At 38.1% G+C, this 23,883-nt stretch overlaps 1 protein-coding gene across 1 annotated transcript in view; it reads right to left on the bottom strand.

Annotated features, from left to right (window-relative positions):
• GRIN2A (glutamate ionotropic receptor NMDA type subunit 2A) overlaps positions 1 to 23,883 on the bottom strand; it is a 177,071-nt gene that overhangs the window by 25,621 nt on the left and 127,567 nt on the right. Inside the window, exons 4-9 of the mRNA XM_085300716.1 lie at positions 20,955 to 21,160; positions 18,897 to 19,065; positions 18,623 to 18,776; positions 15,067 to 15,192; positions 12,636 to 12,865; positions 6,474 to 6,634 (exon numbers count right to left, since the gene is read on the bottom strand). Coding sequence (XP_085156842.1) covers positions 6,474 to 6,634; positions 12,636 to 12,865; positions 15,067 to 15,192; positions 18,623 to 18,776; positions 18,897 to 19,065; positions 20,955 to 21,160 — 1,046 coding nt within the window. The remainder of the gene's footprint in view (positions 1 to 6,473; positions 6,635 to 12,635; positions 12,866 to 15,066; positions 15,193 to 18,622; positions 18,777 to 18,896; positions 19,066 to 20,954; positions 21,161 to 23,883) is intronic.

Raw genomic sequence — 23,883 nt, 5'->3', positions numbered from 1 at the left:
TCCTAGTTATGCCCATACTGCAGAAGCTGCCAGCACAGCCCTGACCCATCCTGTATCTATTCGGCAAAGAATAGAGTGTACAAAGCTGTGAACTGGACACAATTTACAAGCACTATAAACACAACAAAAATCCAATTTAGGGCAATAAGCTTAGAGTCTGAGGCCTAAAGGGCATCAGAGCCCTTTGGGGGTTTCTCCCACACTTTCTGTACCTAATATCACAGGGTTCTAATATATACAGCTGTTTCCACAACGATAGCGTGTGATGGGAGAGGAATCACTTCTCGTGTCACTCATACTGTTCAGTTAGCTGCTGTCAGGTGGTTTTCCTAGCATCACTATATGTTATTAAAGTTTTTTGAAGACTAGAACAGTCATATGCAGCCATCAAAGCAACCAGCAGCTCGGGACGCGTCTGCAGGGCAGCAGCATCTTCTCGGGAGGCCGTTCAAACCTGGTAATCCTCTGTCTGTGAGACCTGCCCAAGGTCCCACAGTGCACCAGAGCTGTCCTCCCAGCATTATTCCCAAACCGCTGCTTATTTCTGCCAATATGCCACAGACAACTAGGGAATAAGACATTAAACTTGATGTGCATAAAATACCAAACATTGCAATCATTAGCAGGAAGGCAGATGGAGTCCCAAGCAAATTTCACCATCAAATCCTGGAATAGTCAGTCACAGCTGTGACTGTAAATAAAAATTGAAAAAGGTTCATGATAGTGAGGGCCTCTGCAGCTGTATAACAGGGCGCTGCTTGCCCGTGGAATACTAAGGACTTGTTACTTGAAACAAGTTACGTTGACAGCTTACTACAACGACACTGAGATAAAGTCCTCACGTCAATGTGCTGCCACAACACAGCATCAGTTAAAGATGCCAACTTTTTTCTTGAAACACGATATACACCATGAGATACTCAGCTGCAGTCCTCGTATCTGAAAAAACTGAGGAAGTGAAGAAGAGATTAGACAGATTCATCAGTGACAGGGAATATGCAAATGAAAGAAGTTTCCCATTTTACTTCTATCCTAGGTGTAGATGTGCTGAGGCAAAGATGAGAACATTAAACACATTTCCAGTTTATTATCCTTGCATTTTCTCCTCTTGACAGTTTTACATGCCTATCTCAGCAGCAGAACGCTCACATCGAGAGAAACACTACACGCAGACCTCAAAAACTACAACCTGATACCCAGACAAAAGAATTTCAAATAGAAAAGGTTTCTTTTCTTGCAAAAAGATAGCATTCTTTAACTAAAAACTCTGCTGGAAAAAAATAGCAAGGGAAAAAAAGCAAACACAAATAGCCACTGTAAGCATAACACAATTAACTAATTCCTATTCAAAGAATAATTTCCCTCTTCAAGAAGCAAAATCAATATGATCTAGTACAGGGGACTCTACAAATGTAGATTAGTAAAACAGCAAAGACAGAAAAGCATAAAGTGCATTTTTACAACTTTATGTTATCAACAAACATCTAAAGAACACTGAGGGCCCACCATGGCTCTGCTAGACCTGGACTCCTCCCACAAAGGAGAAAATATTAGCTAACATACTGGTCTCTTACGTACCTTATTCTTTCAGATAATGCTCAGGAAAATAAATGTGCCATTTTTATTTTCATTGAGGAAAAAAGCAAAACTGAAGAACTCCTGAACTCCTGAGTCCTGTCAAAAAAAGTCAGATGAAGCTCTACGTGGTTCAGCAGATCCTTTATATGGATAACGTTTGGAGAAAAACGTCACAGACTTTTTGATGAGCTTGCAAGACTATGACTTTCAATATTAAGTTTGCTTGAACGTGTGACAGTATTTTGCCATTTTGAAAGTTATTAAATAGCTTCAGTAACAAGACGCATGAATTTAGCTCCTCTTTTACAGGCATTATTGCAAACTGACACCCTCAACTAATAAATGGAGTACAGAAAGTTCTGCTGCTCATTAAAAAGATGTCTCAGAACTTTTGAGAACTGCATCTGTGACCCACAGAAATAAGACACTCTTGACAAGAAGTAGATATTGCTGAGACTTTACAGATAATCCTTTTTTTAATATTGTCCAGAACAAGCARTGATCAAATGAATACAAAAAGCCAATATAGCTGATAAATTAGCCTTCACCATCAGTAGCAAGCCTTCACGACTAAGCTGCAGTGAACCTCCCTGCAGGGATTACACCTGTAGTAGGAGGTATAACGTAACATCAGCCCAAATCAAAAATATTTTTTCATTTCAATTTGTGGTATTTCCCAGTTGATTCTTTTCTAGAATGATCTAAAAAGTTATCAGTGCTAATTAAAAAAGATAACTCCAAGCCTGCTAAAGACACATTGCCCATGTAGTGAAGGTCTTTGCTCTAATTCAAAAAAAGATAAATGCAGATGCTTTTTCTACATGTTTATTTTTGAAACACTATTAGTTTAATCTTTCTAGCCTTGTTAGATCCCACAAAGGTGCAAACAGAGAGAAGCTAGGTATTTTGTTTGAGGCTTCCTGAGCACAACCRTGTGCACACTCAACTCTCCATGCATTTCAATACTCCAACAAAAAAAAATCATCCAACCCCTGCACCAGACCAGTCAATTATGGCAAGGAACACTACTGATTTTTACATCTCAGTGCATAATTCTGCTCTGACCCATTCTGCTCCTGGGGCTCTTCTTGTCCATGTTAGCAACTGGACCGATTTTTCACTTCTTGTAAGAAACCAAGACAACAAACCTAGTTTGCTTTTTAATTTTTTTTTTCAAAATGAATAGAGAGACCTGATTATCCATCAAGTCAAAATACTAAAAATGTACAATTAGAGCAGATAAGTCAATTGGGATACTTAAGTTACTTCTATTCTGCTGTCTTCCAGCTGTTAAAAAAAGCAAACTAACAAACACACACACAAAAAAAAAATCTTACCAAAATCTGTGTATCTGAAGTCTCCCTCCCTCCMATCCCATCCCATTCAGTTCAATAATGTTATATATCAAACACCAAGGCCTCAAACCTGAAGAACTTCCCAATGCATCGCAAGAGATTAACACTAATTAAAGCTGATGTAGAGACTGAAAAGTTTGGGAAACAACAAAACTAGACTGAAATCTGGCGAGAGGCAACTTGATAGTTTGATTCCATGTAGATCAGATGCCACATGAGTATTATTATTCTGTCGTTAAGTACTGCCTGATTGCTGCACCTTTAAATCAAGTACTTTATGTAAGCAAGTAAAGCGGACTAAGCCTTACATCCTCAATTAAGMAAAAGTAGTTTCAAAAGTAATATTGAAAATACATACAGGTTAGACAAACAGTCTGCAGAAATAACACAGGTATTATTTATTTTGACTTGCAACAATAATATCAACKAGACAATCTTTGCAAGTCCTTCCCATGTCTATATTCTATTCCCACGTCTATTCTATCTATACTCTGCAATTACCAGGAAGTTCATCTTCAAAAACGAAGAAGTAGCAGGCTTTAAGATATGTAAAACAAATTGCTTGTTTGATGCTACTGATGATGAAAAGGGAAAAAAGATAAAAGTATAGGAATAGCTCCAACAAGAGATAAAGATGAAAACAGAAAAAATAGCAGTAATAAGGTAATCAGAACACATACATACTGAAGAAGAAAACAGAAATATATTTGCTAGGAAACAAGAAGGAGTTTGAGGAAAGAAAGACAGGTCATCATCAAAAGAAAACATAGATTACATGGGGCAAGACATTAAAATCATGAGATCAAGGAGAAGCAGGGGAGGTGACAGCTTGCTGAAGTCCAGATAAGGATGAAAGGTGAAACAATCCTRTCAAATAATTCATGCACGAGAGGCTATAGAGAGTGAGTCACAAAGAGGAGGAAACATTTACGTATTTTGAGAAAAAGAACATAAAATTTGGTAGAAAAAGTGAAAAACAGTGGTTTTTTTAGCATACAAGTCTGGATAGACAGCGGAGAGGCAGGTAACTGTAATACACTAACAAATAACCACTCGTGCTTTTTGCTGTCCTCCCTACAGAGATTGTAAACTATCACAGTCCTGTATTACATGGTCTCATCTCTTTCATYCAAGCTGTAGAAGCACACATTCAGTTCTACAGATCCCTGGTTTGATCCCTCATATGTCYGCCATGGGAACGGCCATCACAGCATCACCAACAAGAAAAAGGTAGGTGCATTAAAAGTGGAATGGACAGATGAGGACCACAGAGCTCAGTGGTTTGGCTACCTAGAGCAAATAATCTTTCTAAAGAGAAACTACTCTGCGAGCCAAAAAGAAGATGCAGTCATGCTGCAGGACCTGTAACTAAGTTTATGTGTCCACATTTACCACCTTATTTGGGTCTTTGTAGTTGCTGCTTTGCAGAAACCGAAAGGACAAAATACATAAGCCCGCTTGACACTAATTTTCTGCTGGAACACCCCAAACTGTGATACAATCAAACGCAAAGCGACACTTCTGTCGCATGGAACTTCAGTTGCTGATAGTATGCCATTTAATCCTTCTTTAGGCGACATCAGATAAAATATTAAGGAACACAACAGTATGTAACAGTTATTTACACTGAACTGGAAACCACTGCACATGGCAGCTTATTTGTACCATCTGCTACAGAAATGTCAGTCAAGGGAACCCAGGTAGATGCCCAGGGCTGTCCAAACCAAGAAATCACTTAGAAGAAAGAAATTGTACTGAAAAAAAAACTTTAAAATTAATGGCTTATGCTGTCAAAGGGACTAAAACTTTTGAGGAAGAGCAGCAACTGGCACAAGAGCAGCCAATCTTGAGTTTCAGTAAATGTCCTGAATTCCCCTGCAGTCAGGCAGCCCCCTCTTTTCACGCTCAAGTGTCTGACATGTGGCCTTACTTTAAATCTAACAGCAGTTTCCACGGGTTTTCAATAGCATAAATAGCTGGTTAAAAGGACCAGAAATATCCCTTAAATAAACTATTGATCCAACTAAATAGCTTTATCAATGGCTGAAAATAAGGACAGCTACCTCCTTAAAAATTCACAGCATTCAGTTGACTATCTATAATGCACAATTCAGCTGTCACCCAGGAAATGTAGCTTGCACAGGCTTGGCATGAGCTGCAACTCTGCCTCCGGTTTGGAAGACCTTGGATGAGGTTCATCTCACCTTATGGTATGTGTCTATCTTAGGATGGGACAAACTGTGCTTGAGAAATGCCAGTTGAGAATGCCTTGAAAAAAGACGATAGAAGGAGCCCAGGAAGCTAGACGGAGACAGTGGAGAAGAAAATAATAGAAAGGATAATGTTTTAAAGAAGGGAACCTGGACTCCAGAGAAAGGTTTTGATAGTTTGATCTTTTCACATAAGAAATACCTTACAGTCCCCTACACATTTTGGGAAGGGAGGGTATAAATTAAAAGGACAGGCAGTTCCTACAATAGGGCCCAAATGTAAAAGCCTAATTTAGTATAGAAAAAAATCTCTTGTRCTTACTGTAAATAATATTGAACAAAATATGTCTTAAGACAGCCACTGAAGCAGATGCACTTAATTCACTTTGAGTTACTTAGCCTTCTCACTTAAAAAGCCTCATGCCTATCTTGATAAATTCTGATTGTTTTCATCCAATATTACTAACAAAAATACACATCCTATTATCAAGCCTGTATGTTCAGAAAAGATTACTAGAGCTAACAGTCTTCTCACACTGATATGTACTGACATAAGCAGTGATTCATATTCACCCCTTTTGAGGATTAAGACTGGAATTGAGTCTTTCAGTCCAACCACGTAGAATAGAGATGGTTCAGACAGGGAAAAAGATGGACAGTACTTAAGTCTAAATCTCAGACTGAAGGAGGAAGAACAACGACACTTTCAAAGTGCCAGAAGCAGAATTAGGTAATACACTTAAGGCTACCTCTTATCAACAGGCACCAAGAAGCTCAGAGTCAATACTTCAGACATGACAGCCAATATGCAAGGCCATGCTAATTACAGGAGGGAAGAAAATCTAAGAGTGGACCCAAAAGAATGCAAAAAGGATGGGAGGGTGAAAAGCAGTTACAAGGAGTTGCACACTGGCCAGGTTAAACACGCTTTGTCAGAAATGCGCCCTGCAACCTACCTTCCCGTGAGAGACTCCTGCAAAGGTAACAGGAAGTACACGAATCAACATGTTCCGTGCCAAACTCAGCCATATCCAGGGCCATGTGACTCTGGACTTTTAATTTGAGAAATACCAACTCTGCCCCTTCAACCTACTGTACGTTGGACGGTCAGTCCTCCATGAGAGTTTTAAAAAGGCACACAAACCACAGGCAATCATTTCCCTTCCTGATATCTGTGTAATTCAGTTGGAAAAAAAATAAAAAATAAAAGAGCTAGTACTAAACACTACGCATGGCATCAGTCTGTTCAGTGTCATGGTAGGTACAGATCTGCATTTCTCAGTTTCTGCGAGGTCTAGAGGATTCTTTAAGATGCACAGAATAAGCTTACCCAGTTTTCAGGCTGACCAAGGCATCTTCAACTCCTTTCTGATTATACTTCGTCATGTAAAGGTGCATATCTGGGTAGTTGTTTCTGATGTTCCTCTCTGTGCTCCCATTTGGAACAGTTCCAAATCGAAAAGGAGGTGAATAATCATGTGGCCTTTGAAACTAGAGAYAAAAAGGAAAAATAAAGTGTTTCARGTATTCAAAYTGCATGGCCGTGAGGAYGTCCCTTAAGCAAGGAAAATCTAACAGGGCAATTCCAAGTTGGAAAATAACATGAGCTGTGTAAGTTGCCTCAGATTTCTTCTAGGCAAACACTGTGAGTTAATTCTACTATACAAGAAACTGTGCCTCCACGCTGGCTTAACTATACAGAAATATCTACATCCAAAGTAAAATCAGCTCAGCTCTGCCACTCCAACGAAACTTTCTCCTGTTCTGTCATACAGCATGAGATATTGGAAGACGCTCCTCATCTGCCAACATCTGCCTAGAAAATCAAAAATACAAGCAGACATGCTGGTATTTAACAAGTAAAAACCCCAGCATTTTAGCTGATATTCATTTCACACCTCTGCCAGTCTGACTGGAGACACTTTGGGTCCCCTCAAATAGACAAGGCCAAAGGAAATGCTCCACTGCTGCAGACAGGGAGGGTAACGGTGGCTCCGGAGGATCCCCGGGGAAGSTGGTGCTGGGGCAGCAGGGTGAGCTTGGCAGCTGCCCGCCAGCCACCGCAGAGGGATTCAGGGGGAATTACAGTCCCTCGGCGAAGCCCCACGTGGYGCGGCCGCTACATCGCTTGACATGGCAAGAGCTCCTCCGGCTTTCACACCTCAACCTGCTCCCTGTTTACTTCTACAGTCTAAAGCAGCAAGCTATTTGCCGGTGCTCACATAGATTTATTCTACAATTTTACCCTCTGTATCTCTATTATATCAGCACAAACAAGCCAGGGACTATGCAAAGGATTAGCAATAGCTCGGGACACATTTAGGTTTCAGACTTGGAAATCATCCTGATAATCTCACACAAACAGATCTGAAAATTTTGTATGTCCCTTTTCAAAATCTCTCTCTAACTATTAAGTGACACTTCAGGACTAAGTTAAAATGTTTCTTTAAGAATTAAATTAAAAGGCCACTCCAATTAGAGRAGCTACTGGCTAATGAGGAAATTCAGCTGAGCACTAATAAAAGCAGGCACCCATGACTTCCTCGGCAAAACGCGGTCTGTTGTTACTGCTGAAGTCAGAGCAGCAATCTAGACTCCCTGTGCCGCAAGAGACAGCTAATATTTGCACGGCTGCTGCTTCCTTTGGGCTACACATGTAACGCTCCTCTTTATAAGGGCTGGGCTCGGGGCAGTAAGAATTCCCATTATCCAGTGCCAGTTTTGAAATAGAATACAAATAGGCTTACAGAAAAAGTGGGAGTATTTTCAATTCCATCAAAACTTGACCATGATGTTACTGCCACAACAATATTTTCGTGTTACAGAACTACAATTAAATGCTTCATTTTAATTAAACGTATTTTGACATAGCATAAAGGAATGAATTTTATTTTTCTCTACTCTTTTAGATAACAACTTCTTTCTTTTCTAATTTTCCCTTTCTACAGCTTTACTATTTAAATTATTATTTTGCTACTACCTTATACATTCTAATTGACCCAAACACTAAAATTACACTGCATACTAGCCAAGGTTTTCATTCTATCTTTGCTCTCTCCTTTCTGTGTTTCCTATGCAGCACTAAGGCAAACCTTGCTCTTAAATATATGTACAGAGATTCTACTGATGTAGCTGTAGCTTGCTATTAACTTCATTGAAATATATAGATAAATAATTCCTTAAGTAGTGAGATGCCTTCCAGTACTCCTAATGTCTGATTCTAATTTTCTTATAGGGTGCACTGTAGAAAAATATATAAAAAAAAAATCAAGACCTGTAAAAACTGCTGCTGTCTATTCGGTTGACTTTTTCTTGGAAATTCAACCAAGGTGAGCCTTCTGCAAGCTGAACTGACAACACTGGGGTGTGACAGGAGAATTGGAGGAAGAGGAGGATCACGGTGGAGTACCTTGGTGATTTATAAATCAAGTTTTTGTCTGAATATTCTCACTTTTCAAGTAGATTCATATGGGTGAAAATTGTAGGGGGGAGGAGTCCTCACATAGGAAGACTGAAGGGATCAAGGTATCAGTTCTAAACTGAATATTCATGTAGCACAAAAATATTTCTACAGGAGAGCAGAGATTAATAAAATGGACTTGTTCATTCAAAGACCGAAGGGGATAACAAGCAATTTAATTAAACAAATAATTCTTACATGGATTTTAAACAGTGACAATTCAAACAGACARATAGTTCCAAACACCACCCATTAATGGTGTTCATTAATTCACCATTCAACCAACAAATTTTAACAGTCACACTGAGATTAATTTTTGGAAATCATTATTTGTTACTACTGCCTGCTGACAGACAACTTGTAAATGTGGGGAAAAATGATAGATTCTCTCTCTCTCTCTCTCTATTTTTTTTTAGCAATAGTACACTTGTGTGTGTATAAGTGTTCAAGGACTATGAAGTTCTCATCAGTAGTTTTAAATTTATCTTCTGGAACTGACATGTTTTGGAGAAGCGTATACGCCCTACGACTGCAGCAAAGATCTATGTGGCAGGCGTGAGAGACGAAGGAAAGAAGCATCAAGTCTGTACATGCACTCATTTTCCCTGAAGCCCCATGTTGGGAATTAAAATATATTGTTTCTGCTAGGAGGCAATTTTCCTCCTAGAAACTGCGAAATGTTTAAAAAAAAATTGTTAATAAAATTGTTAAATTTAATGCAGAAGCCCCTGTTTGAATCATAATTGCAAAGAGATCTGCTATTATTCAGAAGACTAAACAGTTCATTCTTGTTCCCCCTGTTCTGCCRGCTGCTAGATCTGTGGCACACATAGTGACAAAATTCCTATCTTAAGAGATCTAGGATTCGCGTAATAGATGTCTCAGCTGAGAAAACAGTTCTAATACTTTAGTTTGTTTTACCTGTATGCCTATATGCCTTAATAAAATTGATAATTTCATTAAAGTCAGTAATGTGATCTTTCACAAATATTAAATACTGAGTTAATGTGATTACTTGCATGCTTGCCTAAAAATGCTGGTATTCAGAGAAGTTTTTAGTTATTGTTCTAGGGTATTTTAAGCAAYGATGGAAAAAATATTAAAACAGTAGAAAACAGCAAATATGCTCCCTCTATTAACACAATTTTTAATGAGAATTATGGCTGGATTGAGGTGACAAAGACATCCCCATTTGAACTCTTCTGCCTTCTTCTTCTACCAGATGGAAAGTGCCGACATTCTAATTTYGTGTGATTTTTGAAAAATATGACTCCTCAGTAATTCCAAGACCATTATTATAATTGTCAGGAAGTGAAAAGTAATCAGTATCTGTGCCTGACAACTCTGAAAAAGCACTATGAGGGTCTAATATTGAAATGGAGAGATGGATTGGGGTAACAGAGTCACCCTAAATAATCTATCATCCCTACTGCCTTTTGACCTCACTCTGCTCAAATTCGACACAGACRTATCTGTAAGCAACTACAGAGCATGTGCCATGTATCTTATTGCAGATAAAAATAAACACAGTGCTACAAGAATACTGTGAACCTGGCAAAACTAAGGAATCTGTAAAAGGCACAATTCCGGCTGCCTATTAACCTGGGCAAGAATCCCTCGCACACGGGGCCATTCTCAGACGCGACTGYGTGGAGGCTGCAGCTAGACAACCGCTCTGCAAGACAACTCAGTTCACTGCTTTCTGCTCTCCTTCAGTAATCTTATCTCTATTTCTTTCTACGAAAAAGGCATCACAGTCTCAAAAGTAACAGCTTCTATGAATATCTGCTTTGCTGGATACTTCTGGATTCATTTTCTGTACCTTTTTAATGAACACAAAGCTTTTAAAAATCTTTTACACATACAAGGATGTCAAAAYATAATTTTCTTCCTGTCTTCTGAATCATCTGAGTTTATGAACACCCACCCCTAGTAACTCCAGTACATGCTGTGCCATGTATTTCTAAGTGACACATAGAYGACATGGCATTCAAAAAATTCACTGGCAACACGATGAAGGACGAGGAAATTCTCAAGAGGTCTCAAAGCCAAGAAGAAGCACAAGTATCATGTCATTTTATGTTTGGCAAAACAGAGTTGATGCTAGAGTGTTACACATTTCCTGAATGGAAGTTGCTGAATGCTGGGGGTCAGGGATGACTGCCCAGAGAAGGGGTTTTCCTGGTTTTTCTTTTCCTCTGTAATCTACCATGTATGGAGTCTCATTGTGGATTGAGAAACCCCAATATCTCTACCTAGGAATACTTTACTGCATAGTAGCATTGACAAACAAACTTGGCTTTTCAGTTGTGACAGTAGGAAGGAATAGGGGGATGGAGAATAATGTCTATAATTAACAAAGATAGTAAAAAAATCTTCAAGTTTATGAACTGAAATTATGCTTGGCCATTATTTTTTTAATTAACCAGAATACCTTTATTAAGTCCCTAGTTATTTCCCTGTTTTACAAATTGTAAACTTCTCAAGAAATTCTTGAACTTGTAGATATTATTGCTTTAAAATTAATTTTATTCATACGCATTTCTGTCTTCTTGCAGGCCCCTGCCCATGAGTGCTTTGTGCTTTGCCTGTAGCAAGGATAAAAGCTCTCCAAAAAAAAAAAAAAAAAAAAAAAAAAAAAAAAATTGTTCTGAAAATTCCAGAACTATTCTAATACTAACAGAGTGCTGAAGTAACATGGCAAAGAGGAGAAAAAAATAATTTAACATGAATCATATTATATGCCTATCAATTGTCTCTAATTATTTGAAATGTTAAAAATCTGAGCAAGCTCAGGATTGTAAAGGAGGCAAAAATTGCATACAGCCAGAAGAATATTTTGAAAAAGGTTATTGTTTTTCAAGATGTCCTGATTTATCTCTGTATRCTTCAGTCAAAACTCTGAAGAACTTAAAATAAAAATAAAGAGAGTAGATCAAATAAGTGATCAGAAGATTGCATAAGAGCAGGGGCTATTTTCTGATTCATTTTTTTTTTCTATTTTCATTCCTGTTATTGTGAAAGTCAAGCTCTCCTTAGCTTAGAGTACAGAAAAATCACAAAAACAGGGGAGTCATTACCCAATGGCTACTGATCAAATACTGAAATTTTTCCCAGCCCACACGCTCCACAGCAAGGTACAGAGGTGGATGGGGTGCACCGGCAGAACCAAAAGTCAGGGCTGGATGAGGTGCAAGCCAAATCCTGCCAAAACCAAAATCTCCCACAAAAATGTTCTGCGCTTTGGTGCAAATAAGAGAAAGGCATTTTCTCCATTCCTTTCCTTTCCTGTTTCTTTTTCTTTTTGTTTGTTTGTTTGTTTAGCAATCCTCAAGAGAAGAACACCTTTTATCTGTTCTTACTAAGTATATTATTTTAAAATATGGGTATTTTTAACAAATTTCATACTCTTCCAAAGGTTTTCTCAACAAGGTAACTTCATAAAAACAAACTACTATAATTTTGTTTTCTTTTTATCTATCTTTCCTCTAGCCATGCTTGCAATTCATGCTGTGATAATTCAAGAGTACGCTCAAAGGCTAGTCATAAAAAACAGTTAAAACAAAAAACAGACAAAARACTGTTTGAGTTCTTTCGAATAACTTCCTTTATTTTGTGTCTTTCGAGATAAAGCCCTTGAGAAATTCTCCCTTGTGCTATATTCTACTTTAGTATTACTTCTGAACGTCAATATTTAGTTTCATTTTAAAATAACTGGGCACAAACTTGAAAACAGAGTGCCTTTTATGTGCTTTTTGCACATCTATCAGAGCAATAATTTTGCAAATGGACTTCACCTACTTTGTGCAATACCACCATGGCAAAGCAGTCACACAAATGAAATAAAAATCAATTAATTGTATGGGTTCTGATTTATAAACCTATTGATTAAAAGTCATAAGAAAGTACAAAGATCGGGGATGCACACTTTCACCAGAAGGAATCTAGAACAATATGCAAAATCAGCCTATTTATTATGATTGTGAAGAATGGGAAAATGGAGACTGACCTCTTCTGAGATGGAAAACATACCTTTTTATCGCTCAGTCCTGTGACTTGGTCTACAAATTCCTCCTGAATCATAAATGCAGCCAGGTTGGCAGTATAACTAGCCAGGAAAATGACAGCAAAGAAGGCCCAGACTGACACCATGATTTTACTAGTTGTCCCTTTGGGGTTTTGCACAGGCACAGAATTGTTGAACACCAAGCCCCAGAGTAACCACACTGCCTTTCCGATGGTAAAGGATGGCCCATGGGGATCTGTAATTGCAAAGAGCAGTTTTTTTAGTTGCAGATACCCTACAAAATAACAGCAAAGCACTCACAAAGACATAATTTAAAAATACTTCAAAACTTTTTCACTGTACTCCCAATGGTATCACAGGATTTATTATAGGCTCTCTCTATTGTAATGACATTTCCATATTTGTTAAAGAATTATTTTAACAGTTTTCTATGGGGAATTATCTTCAAAAGTTTTAAAAATGAAAGCATGCACCAGATTTAGGTTTGGAAAAGATCCAAACTGTGCTCTCTCTCTTGCAGTAAGGTAAGCGCCACAGTATTGCCTCTTTCAGTCTTCTACTCCAGATGACATGTAAAATGGAAAACTGTGGAGCTAATACTTAAGAATTCAGTTCAAATATTCTTCTCATCCAAATTATTTTTTGTAATCTCTGGTCCTCCAACATTATGCTTTTTTAACACTGTGTCCCTCAGATAAGGATATTTAAGATCATATTTAAGAGCCTTACTAGTTGTTACTGCTGTTTTCACTAGAAGTGTTTTCACTTACACTAAAAATCAGATTTAATTATACTTCCTTTACTCATTCTCTATTCCTGTGATTTACAAGAACTTATATCAATGCAATAGAGAACTTGCTATTAACTAGACAAAGTAATAAACAGAAATACTCAAAATGGAAGAAATAAATGGACTTAAAGGGAATGTTCTAAAAGAATAAGCCCAAAGTGGACATACTTAGTGCACGTTCTCATTTCAGTAGAAACGTCACTAATATAGTGCAGTATTTTCACGACACAATCAAGCGCAAAGCTTAGATTACCTTCCTTCTTTTTTGCARCAGTGCTGCATAATGGAGCTGGCTGGCTCTTGCATTATGAAACTACCTTTCAGAACCTTTTAAGATTGAGCTTATACACGGCTAATGTGTATTCTCTAAGCAGCAATGGTAAGAAAAGTATATGCCAAGGAAACAGAGTATAAAGTTCTGCTTATGTCACTGGTAATAGTAGTAGTAGTGGTGGTGGTACCCCATGAATTTTGGCTGAGAGCAGATTCATGACTTTTCCATAACAGTATTGTGGGTTTTTCTTCCCTCTGAACATAATTACTCTACCTCAATGCAAGTAGCTCATGGATATTAAAGTTTGTTTAGGTTTTTCTAGACTTTACTAAGTGAAACTAAAATATCAAAGATATGGCAGAACATTGAGTAAAATGAATGTAAACATTGCCCCTAAATGACTGTTTTTTCTCTATGATTATCATACGGATCCTCTGAAGTAATATTAAATACATCTTTTCTCAAGAAAACCAGTGTATTCCTACAGACTGATTTTATTTTGGACAGTGATTACAAATTTACCAACTTACTCAAATCGTAAGATCATCTGATTATTGCGATGATTTCCTTTTTCAGGCAACAAACCAAACATATGAACTGGAATAAACCATTAGCTTGTCACAGTCTCCTGGACTGCTTTCACCAAGCTGGAAGATCTCTTGATATGAAATGAGGCAAATATGATTTAGAAATTAAAAACAGACATCATACAGAACTGAATGTAAAATACGGAAAAGATGAGGGCACCACCACACACGAAAACCTCATTCTCAGGTCAAAATGCTAATAATTGTACTGTCAGTGAGAAGCCAAGTTCTCCATTAATGCTGTTGTGCTGGGGCATTTGGAAATGAAGGGAAGTTTCTATAGTCATGGGTGCTAAGCAGTACGAAGTGATGCCCTTGCCACTGCCCTCATTTCAAGGCCGAGTTCCTCACAAGAGGACCATACATTTTTACAGGGACTATGTAAGACTATACACAGCTTAACAAGCAGCTTTTCCCAGATTACCACTAAACCACACCAGTCTGGATCTTCATCTTTCAGCTACCTGTGAAGCCACAAGAGTCAGGAGTCTGCTGGACTTCTCCGATGCTTTTTTAAGCTGATGCTCTACAGCTGATACAAGCTGATACTCACCAAACGTGACTCGCTGTAGTATCACCCCTTTACCTCTTCAATGCAATGAATTAGAATACAAACATGAGCACATAAGCTCTCAAGAAAATACATTTTAAATCAAGTGCAACACAGTTTCACAGCTGCTCATACTGTTTTATTCCTGTCATGTTTATTTTAAAAGACGGAGGGCAAGGCATGGAAAACATACGATTTTTTATAGCTTTAGGGTTGTGCAAAATGCAGAGCTTACCTCTCCCTTGTGCTAAATTCCTGTTGTATCCTACAGGACTGAAGTACTCAAATATAAAGACAGCCATGGCGGATACGATGAGAAGCATCACGAACATCATCACCCACACAGAAGCGCTGAAGGGCTCTGCAGCAAAACAGGCGAGAGGAACAGAAACACCGTTCGTTCAGCCAGTCGCAGCACAACCACCCTTCCAACGTCTCGGGCCAGCCGCTTTCTGTAGATTAGCTTTTAACAACCAAAACGCTAGAAAATAGCCAAGTACTGATATATAAAGAGACCAGCTGTCCTGAAATACTAAAAGAAAGCAGGAACRGCTATGTCCACACAAACTTAGTACAGCTAAAATCTTAAATGTGAGGTATGACTCAAAAACAACGGCCGCACACTTTCCTACTTTATTTGACAACATTTTAACTGACACTGAGAGGCAAATACTGATTTGACCCACTGCTTATCCCATTTCTACACAYCCTATGGTGGGCGCATTTATCGACCTAACGGTCCAGCCATTATGACCGTGTTTCAGCAAAGCAAGAGCAATTAAGCAAACGCTGAAGATTTTTGGTAAATCAGCAAGGTACAACCACATACAGGATGTGGAAGAAAGTGTTTGCACAGCAAAGCAACACTCCTTCGCTAGGCTAGCTCATCTGGGGCATTTTATACCCTAATCCTGGTAGATGCTAGAAGTGCTCCGAAGTGTGAGGAAAAACATCTTAACATACTATTTCAAATTAGAAGAGAAACAAGAAGCACTGGACGTGACATGACATGAGCTCATCCCTACGCCCGGGCTGTTTCTGAAAGGCCAAGAGGCTCCTCCACCTTAACTTCCTCTTAACTGCAGCACTGGAACAGAATAATTAAGTTGATTTTCCTGTCATAATATAGAATCAATATATGTGTTCAGCATTGCTGTTTGATTTCCAAAGAAAATTTCCCCCAGGCAAACATCAGGTTTTATAAGAATTTTCAGTATAGAGTTATAATACAGCAGAAAAATACTAGTAAACGAGTTGTTAGTGTACATTTCAAATGACCGCCAGTGAAGAACACTGAGGATTGACTAAGAGGTCTTACTCTGTTAACTCTGAGTTTTAGCCACACAAAACCTTACAAAATTAACACAGGTGTAGTTTTCCTGTTCTGCTGCATGCTTCCARTAACAAAAACCAACCTCACCTATGAACTCCCTTGCTCTCAAACATACAGAAATTCAGATTTGGGTTTRCTTCATTTTGTTTGTTTGTTTGTTTCTAAATAAAGTTCAATGAAATCTCTGCAGAATCTTTAAAAACATATTTGTGGATGTGGTATATAGGAATTTTGGTAAGATATGAAAATGTCTTAACACAGATAAAAAYTATCATTTATAGGAGGCATCCATATTAGGAATGGAATGCAGCAAATGACGCGGAGCAGGTAGCCGGCTCGCCGGTGACTGAGACCTATTGGACACAACTACAGGATGGAAAATCTTGTTCAGACAAAATCCTGTACTTGTCTATACTCATCGAAACAAATCAAAAATACAGATACAAACTATAATCAATGTTATTTAGAAAAATAGTACTGTACTTCACATTTTTATATCTTTTAAAACAATTATGCAAGAGGGTTCTATTTTTATGCAAGCACTTAAAACAAGCAAAATCTACCCTTGACTGAATTCAGTTACCTATCTGACTGTATTTTGCATAGCAAAGTATTTTACTACCRTTCACACCTGATCAAAATACACAGTTAATTCCACTTCAGTGACAGTTTTGTCTATGTCTAAAAAATACAGAACACTGTTCTGAGAGCATAGACTTGACTTATTGGTGCAGTAAATCAGATTTCTTCAAAAATAATGCTATTATATAGAGCTTTATAAAACGGGTTATTTTTAATTTAAAATCCTATGCCCAACTAAACCAATAACATTAAATGTATTTTAGAAATCTAATAACTATGCTGTTGTGAAAAATGCAAAAGCAATGCCTGYTTTGATTGCAGCTGTAAGTAGGTTTTTAACAGATAAGCAGAGTCCATAGCAGAGTCCAAAATCAACTACACTTACAGCACATTTTGGAAAATGCCACAATACTTACAGTCCAAATTAAAATTTCAACATGCAGCAACTACAATTTTAAGAATGAATTAACTGTACAAGTCAATGACTTACAGAAATGAGTAACAGTTATCCAAATATTTTCCTAGAAAGAGTATGCTCTTACAATTTTCATCAATCAATCTTTTACTCAGAAAAARAAATTAACCACCAACAAAACTTGTCTGTGTATTAGCAGGTTTGGGAAGCTATTTGATCTAACTTAGCTATTGAAGCTAAATGCATTGTGTTGCATTTATTAGCCATTGCTTCATCTTTGTAATCTGCCTTTTTGAAACACGCATGAAAAATGAGCACTGCAGTTAAATGATGATTCTGATGCAAGAAAATCCAATTACTTGCCCAAATGTAGCTGATACTACACTAAAGATCAGCTCCTCGATGAGTATATGTGATTTCAGTGGAAATGAAGAACGAACTTACACTTGGCAATCTAAGAAGGAACCATGYGATCTGATCAGCGATACAAAAGAGCATCACTGCTGACCCAACRGACTTGCAGATACTAAACTGTTTCATGAGACATCTGGGAAATATTGATTTTTTTTTCAATTCACTTGAATTATTTTAATGCCGCTAGCACTATTTTCCTATGCAAAATATCTTTAAAAATACTGGGCCCAAATAAACCAAAGGGGAGCACAACAGCATTTCCTGTGGACACTTCCAACCCATCTGAGATGGCTCATTCTCTSTTCAGCTTCAGCGAAATACAGGCTAACCACCAAATATGGAAGTGAGCAATAAGCACTAAAATAAGTCAGAGAAAAATACTGAAAGGGAAAAAGAATAATAGAAAGGAGTAGTAAACGAAGGAAAGAAGACAGAAGTCCTCACTTCACATCCCATCTCCTTCCTATCCAGGCTTTCGTAGCATTGCTACTTGTCCATTGCTGAATCTCATCATCACAACAGCTGAAAGGGAAGATGGAGAAAATGCTCAGCTGTTCTCCAGTGCAGCATTATGGCATTCAGCATGGAAGCCATAGGCATCTGTTGTCAATTTAGCTGTCAGATCTATTTTAATTGTAATGAAACTTTCCTTTTCTTAACTACTCTACAAGGGTTTTTTTATTATTACGATTTTACGAACTTAAGTGTTAAAAAGAGATTAAATGATTACTGGCTAAACAAGCATAAATTAAAGTATATAAAAAAGGTTTTAAGGAAGTTTTTCCGGTTGAAGTTTCTTGGGAATTGTTTCTATAATTAAAACATTATCATTTGTTTTCCAATTATTAAATCTGAAGTCAACAGTATTTTCAACCTGTGCTAGGCCCCTCCCTCCCATTAAACAGGATGTGGAAACCATACAAACTTCCAACGTGATTCAAAAATTTATAGAGACTTGTCACTACAGGATTCTGGTTAACAAGCAGTGAAACCTACTCAACTTTATAGAACACAATTAAAGGATCTGAAAGGGTTGGATGCTCATACCTAGAAAAGCAGATGGTGAAACTGTGCCATTGCTCCGTGACACCATGACACTAATTCCTGTCTCGACAAACGGCACTGAAAAGTCGACCACTTCAGAGCGCTCTTCATTAATRGTGAGAGACCCCACAGCCATGACTGCACGATGGTATACCACCTAATCCACAAAAAAGACACCACCAGTATTGCTCAGTAGGGAATACCACATCTCCAAGTGAATCAAAACATACGTTGCTAAGTTTTTACTTAGGAGCCTTTTTTACCTAACAGCACTTACTTCACCAATCATTCCATTCCACACATTATTGACCTTTTTGCCATGTTTCCCATTAGTCACCAAATACAGGTCATACGTGAACTTCACAGTCTTAGACAATTTCTTCAAGATGTCGATGCAGAATCCTTTGCAGCACTTCTTTACATTAGTTCCTTCATTAGTTGAGTTGCTGCCAAGAGACAAGAGATGCATAAACATATCAACTGTGAAAAATGGAACGACAGCAGCAATTTTCAGCGTATTGTACACAACTTTCTGTAATTAGTTTTCCAAGATGAAGACAGTTACTTGCATACCAAGTTCTAGGGGTTTGGGTTTTTTGTTTTTTGGTTTTTTTTAGTTTTTTTCTAAGAGATGGCATTCTCTRTACTATTCTGAACTTGTGAGGGACTATGCTTTTCTGAAACAATGTAGTAATAATCCACAGGATGCTTTATATAGAGTTTATACCTCTCACTAATCATATTCTGATTTTTTTAAATGACTCAGTAATAAAATTGAATCCTAAAATATTTCTCATCTAAACAATTGCTGCATAAAATGAAGCATAAAGCTCCTTTCTATTATTAAAATAATAATGTATATTTGCATAAAGCTTTTCAGACAGTTTTCAGAGCAAAATAATGTTGTGTCTTTAGCTCACTATTACAGATAATGTAAAAAAGAAAAAGAGAGAGAGAGAAAGAGTTCTAAAACATTGCAATGGCTTGGCCTGAGATGGACAGAAGACATGGTAGACCTTGTAAGACATGCTTTCTGCTGTAGCAGCTGGCCCACGGAAAAACTTCATTAACATGCCATAAAAACTCAGTCTCCGGTTACTGATACAACTATCTGTTTCAAACTCAGATTTTATGCTTTAACATTTATTACTTTCGCTCTTAATACACAAGATTACATGTCATCTAGTAATTACAGAACTTTCCAACACAACAGGCTGTAAAAGGCACAGCCGGCTGCATTACTGAAAATGGACATTGCACCTTTTTGTGCAGTYTGAAAAGCTGGTTTTTGGCCCGAGTACTGCACTCCCGTTGCATATGCAGACTGCTCTGTGATCACAGAACAGCACCAATGAGAGAGACCAAGGTCCYAAACCGTGGCCAGCCATGTGGATCCAGGATGAGGACTTTCCCTTTACTTCTTTCTTAAATATCCATTTCATGACCTCTAGAAATTTTCCATATAAGTTTCTTGAGAGGCCAAAGCAATATTCTATGGGCTTTGAAGGAATTCAAAATTGAAATTAAAAAACAGTTTAGAACTTGACCAAGAAGTCCAGCTACATCAAACAAAACATTTCTCTGGACTTCAACAAGTACGTGTAACACCATTCAGCAGTCTCTGCAYATCTTTGCTTACAAGGTGTTAGGGGATCAATTAAATAATCAATTAAATAAATACAATTACTGTATCCATTTCAGAAACATGTAGATTGAAGCACAGAATRGGTGCAACAAAACTGGTAAAGGCATATTGAGAAACTTTCCACTGATTTCTAAAGATTGCTCCAAAACCACAGTGAGATCAAACCAATGAATCTTATTTCTAGCCATTATGTCACAGCTATATTTTATGCTGGTGTGGTTTATCCTGCACCAAACTTACTTAAGTATAAATACATTTTTCAATAGGAGGCATTCTCARACTGCTAAACACTAATTAAAACAGGCACATGTCTACATACTTGAAAACAATTCATTAAAACAGATTCTGATTTTAGAATATGCATTCTTCTTTTATGTGACTGGAAAGGACTGGCTCTACTWGATTTGGAATTTACTATAAACTTACTATCTTGTTATTAATTCATTGTGATTTACATGTATTTAACCAGAAATGGAATTGATTCCCTTCCAACTTATCAAAAGGAAAACCATGTGCAAAAAAAAGCATACTGTGTGGGAAAGGGAGAAAAATACCAAAGTAAAAAAAAAAAGCAAAATGCACAAAAAAACATACAAAGAAACAGGAATTAATGAGAAAATAAGGAAATCAGGAGATAAAGGGAATACATTTTTGCACTCTAAAAGGGAGCAATATTGTGTATTTACTTACTTAATTTTGACAAATTTACGACATGGCACAGTGTTTTTTTGGCAAGTTTCCATCAAAGGATCCACATCCTCGACAATGACGAAGGGAGCCTCCTCCAGGGTGACAATGCTCAGATGGTTATCGTCCGGGTCACTGTCTGCAAAAGAGCTATACCGTGGCCAGACAGAGTACTTCAGACTCAGTGAGTTGTTCTCCCATTTTCCCACCTGCAACGTGAAGATATACATGCTGCTGATAACTGCTTGTTTTTGACCAATGAGATCTAACATTAAATTTGCTGAGATACAGTTATGGGAAATGGTAGCGCAAAGATAGTTGTCTTAGATGTTCATTATCAAAACTACTTTAGAACTCACTAGTAATTGCATTAAGTGAGAAAATGCACTGCAGTAAAGACAAATAAGACAACGCTGTTTTAAGAGGTAACAACTTTAATAAAGACTGGATGACATCAGTTATCGCTATCTAACACGTCTATAAATGCCCTGAAATTTGGCATGTATCATTTGCACTGGAACCAGAATAGCAAGCAGATACTCCACTTGTAATTGGGATGAGTTCGCAGTAGTCAGCAAACAAGTCTCAGTTGAGGAAAGAGGGAGAAACTCCTCAAAAATCCATCAGACTGATGACCAAGCTATCAGAATATTATTTTTGTATCTCATCGAAAGACAAAGCTCTTCCATTTATTACAGTTTTAAAAGCTGTCTTTAGAGATCGTAGCATTTCACCTAGTACTGGAGTTCCATTACTCCCAGCCCAGACCAAATTACATTTTTAGTAAACACAAATTCTCATTGTGTATGATTTAGTTCTCATTAGAAATAATGTATTTTATCCTGTCTTAGTTAAYGCCAAATAATCTTATAGGTACCACAAGTAATCAAGCAAATCTCAATCCTTAGAGTAAATATGTACTTTTGTCACTAAGAGGGAATACAAGAAAGCATATCTCACTTTAAATTAAATTTTTCTATGTATTTACTATTATAAATTTTCCTTCTAAATTAGCCCCCATTTTTTCAGCTGCCAGAACACAAGTAGCAAATGAATCATAAATTATTTAAATATTTTGAAAATCTTAACATTTTCTTTTTCATATTGTGCTCAACAATATGAAACAACTTTGCATCTATAAATCTAATTGCATGTATTATCTGACTAGTGATGACAGACAATATAAATGAGCTAGCAATCCACAAAATTTATAACACAAGGCACTTTAATAATCCTTCAATTACTTAAGCTAAACAAATTATAATATAATYGTGAGACTGACAAAATATTTGCTTTGCAAGGAAAAGAGGTTGAAATTAACAGTACAAAATGAGACACTCAGCTCCAAAAAAGCGTAAGAAATTGCCAGCCCTTCTGCCTTCTAAACACTTAAGAATGAATCACAAAGGCACCTGAGGAACATGATTTATACCCATTCCTATTTACAGGAACATATAAGCACATAACCTYTGCAGTTTGCTTTCCATCGCGTTTATAAGGGTAGATGTTTTGCTAAGCTTTAGGGTAAGATACAAAAATGCCTAATCTCTGCACATTTAAGCTAGGAAATTCAAAGTATCTCAAGGGAATTAAGAACTCATATTTAAATGAGTGGGAGCTGGGCACAGGATTTCTGAATAGCACTTAGACAGTTTGAGTATGAAATTTAGCCAAACTCAACAGATGAAGGTTTTGTGAGAACACGTTTCACGTACATGAAACAAACCTATTTAACCCTGTCCGGGAGAGCCGCACTGTAAGAACGGAGCGAGTCTCAAGCTGCRGTACGTTCTGCCATTCGCAGCAGTCTGTGCCCGCACGCTCGCCTACCGAGAGCTCTTTGTGCCTGCTCCTAAGTGGTCCTTGAAGCTGGCCCACAGGAGTGGGGGAAAGTCCAGCCAGGTCAGCGCGTGAGCTTAACAGAGTGCAAACGCGTCAAGTGAAGCATCAATTTCAGCAGCGGGAAAAAAGTGGAACCACGTGTCCTACCACCTGCCTATCCCAATCGGCAAAAAGAAAAGGAATGTGACAGGGATTCAACTGCATTTGCGTGTTCGGAAGCACGGCCGCGGCAGCACCTGCCTTTCCAAGTCACTGGAGGCTGGACGATGAGAGGAGGCAGGCGGCGCTGCGTGAGTCAGAACCTGCGAACCACCCTCCGCGGTTCCATCGGTTCGTACGAACAGCAGGAGCACGAGCGACTCGCGAGAACACGAGCTCATCCGATCTTGTAAAAATACAACTGCTTTGTTGTTGTTGAATGAAGAATCATGACCCTCACTCAACATTTTAATCGGAGTAACTGCCATTTTATTGTTCTGAGGAGGACATAAATGGGGATATTTTTAAACTGCTGAATTTGGGAAAATGCTAATTTCCTTTAACAGTTGCATCTCTATGGAAAAACATTTTGTGGCGAGCAAGTCTTTAGGTCCAAAATTTGTATCTGTGGCATTCAACGGATTTATGCCAACATTCACTCATTGTTATCTTATTTAAAAATAAATAAATAAAACTAAGAYTTCGCTTTCCTATTTCTCCACCCAAACTGGTCTACTGCTGCAGGCCCAGACTGTCAGACTGACTTCATCTGGGCTTTAGGCCAGGTCTTCCCTGTTTGTAAGTATAAGGCCCAGCAGAGCGTCTCCCCTCATCGGCTTCTTAGTCACCTGTGTCAGGAAGCTGTCATCAGTACAATCCAGAAGCCTCCCAGACTGCTTGTGCCCCGCTCTGGGCTATCAGGGTGGTTAAGGTTCCCCATGAGGGAACCTTAAGGTTCCCTCAAGGGGCGCTTGAACATGAGGCTTCTTCCTGCTGTCTGAAGGCCTCATCTACTACCTCTTCCTGATCCAACGGTTGGTAGCAGACACCCATCATGACGTCGCCCACACCGGTCTGCCCCCTACGCCCATCATGACGTCGCCCACACTGG

This window comes from Rhea americana, unplaced genomic scaffold (assembly GCF_003343005.1).
Source record: "Rhea americana isolate MKP2758 unplaced genomic scaffold, rheAme1 scaffold_10, whole genome shotgun sequence".
NCBI lineage: Eukaryota > Metazoa > Chordata > Aves > Rheiformes > Rheidae > Rhea > Rhea americana.
This window is presented reverse-complemented; position numbering and strand designations above follow the sequence as displayed.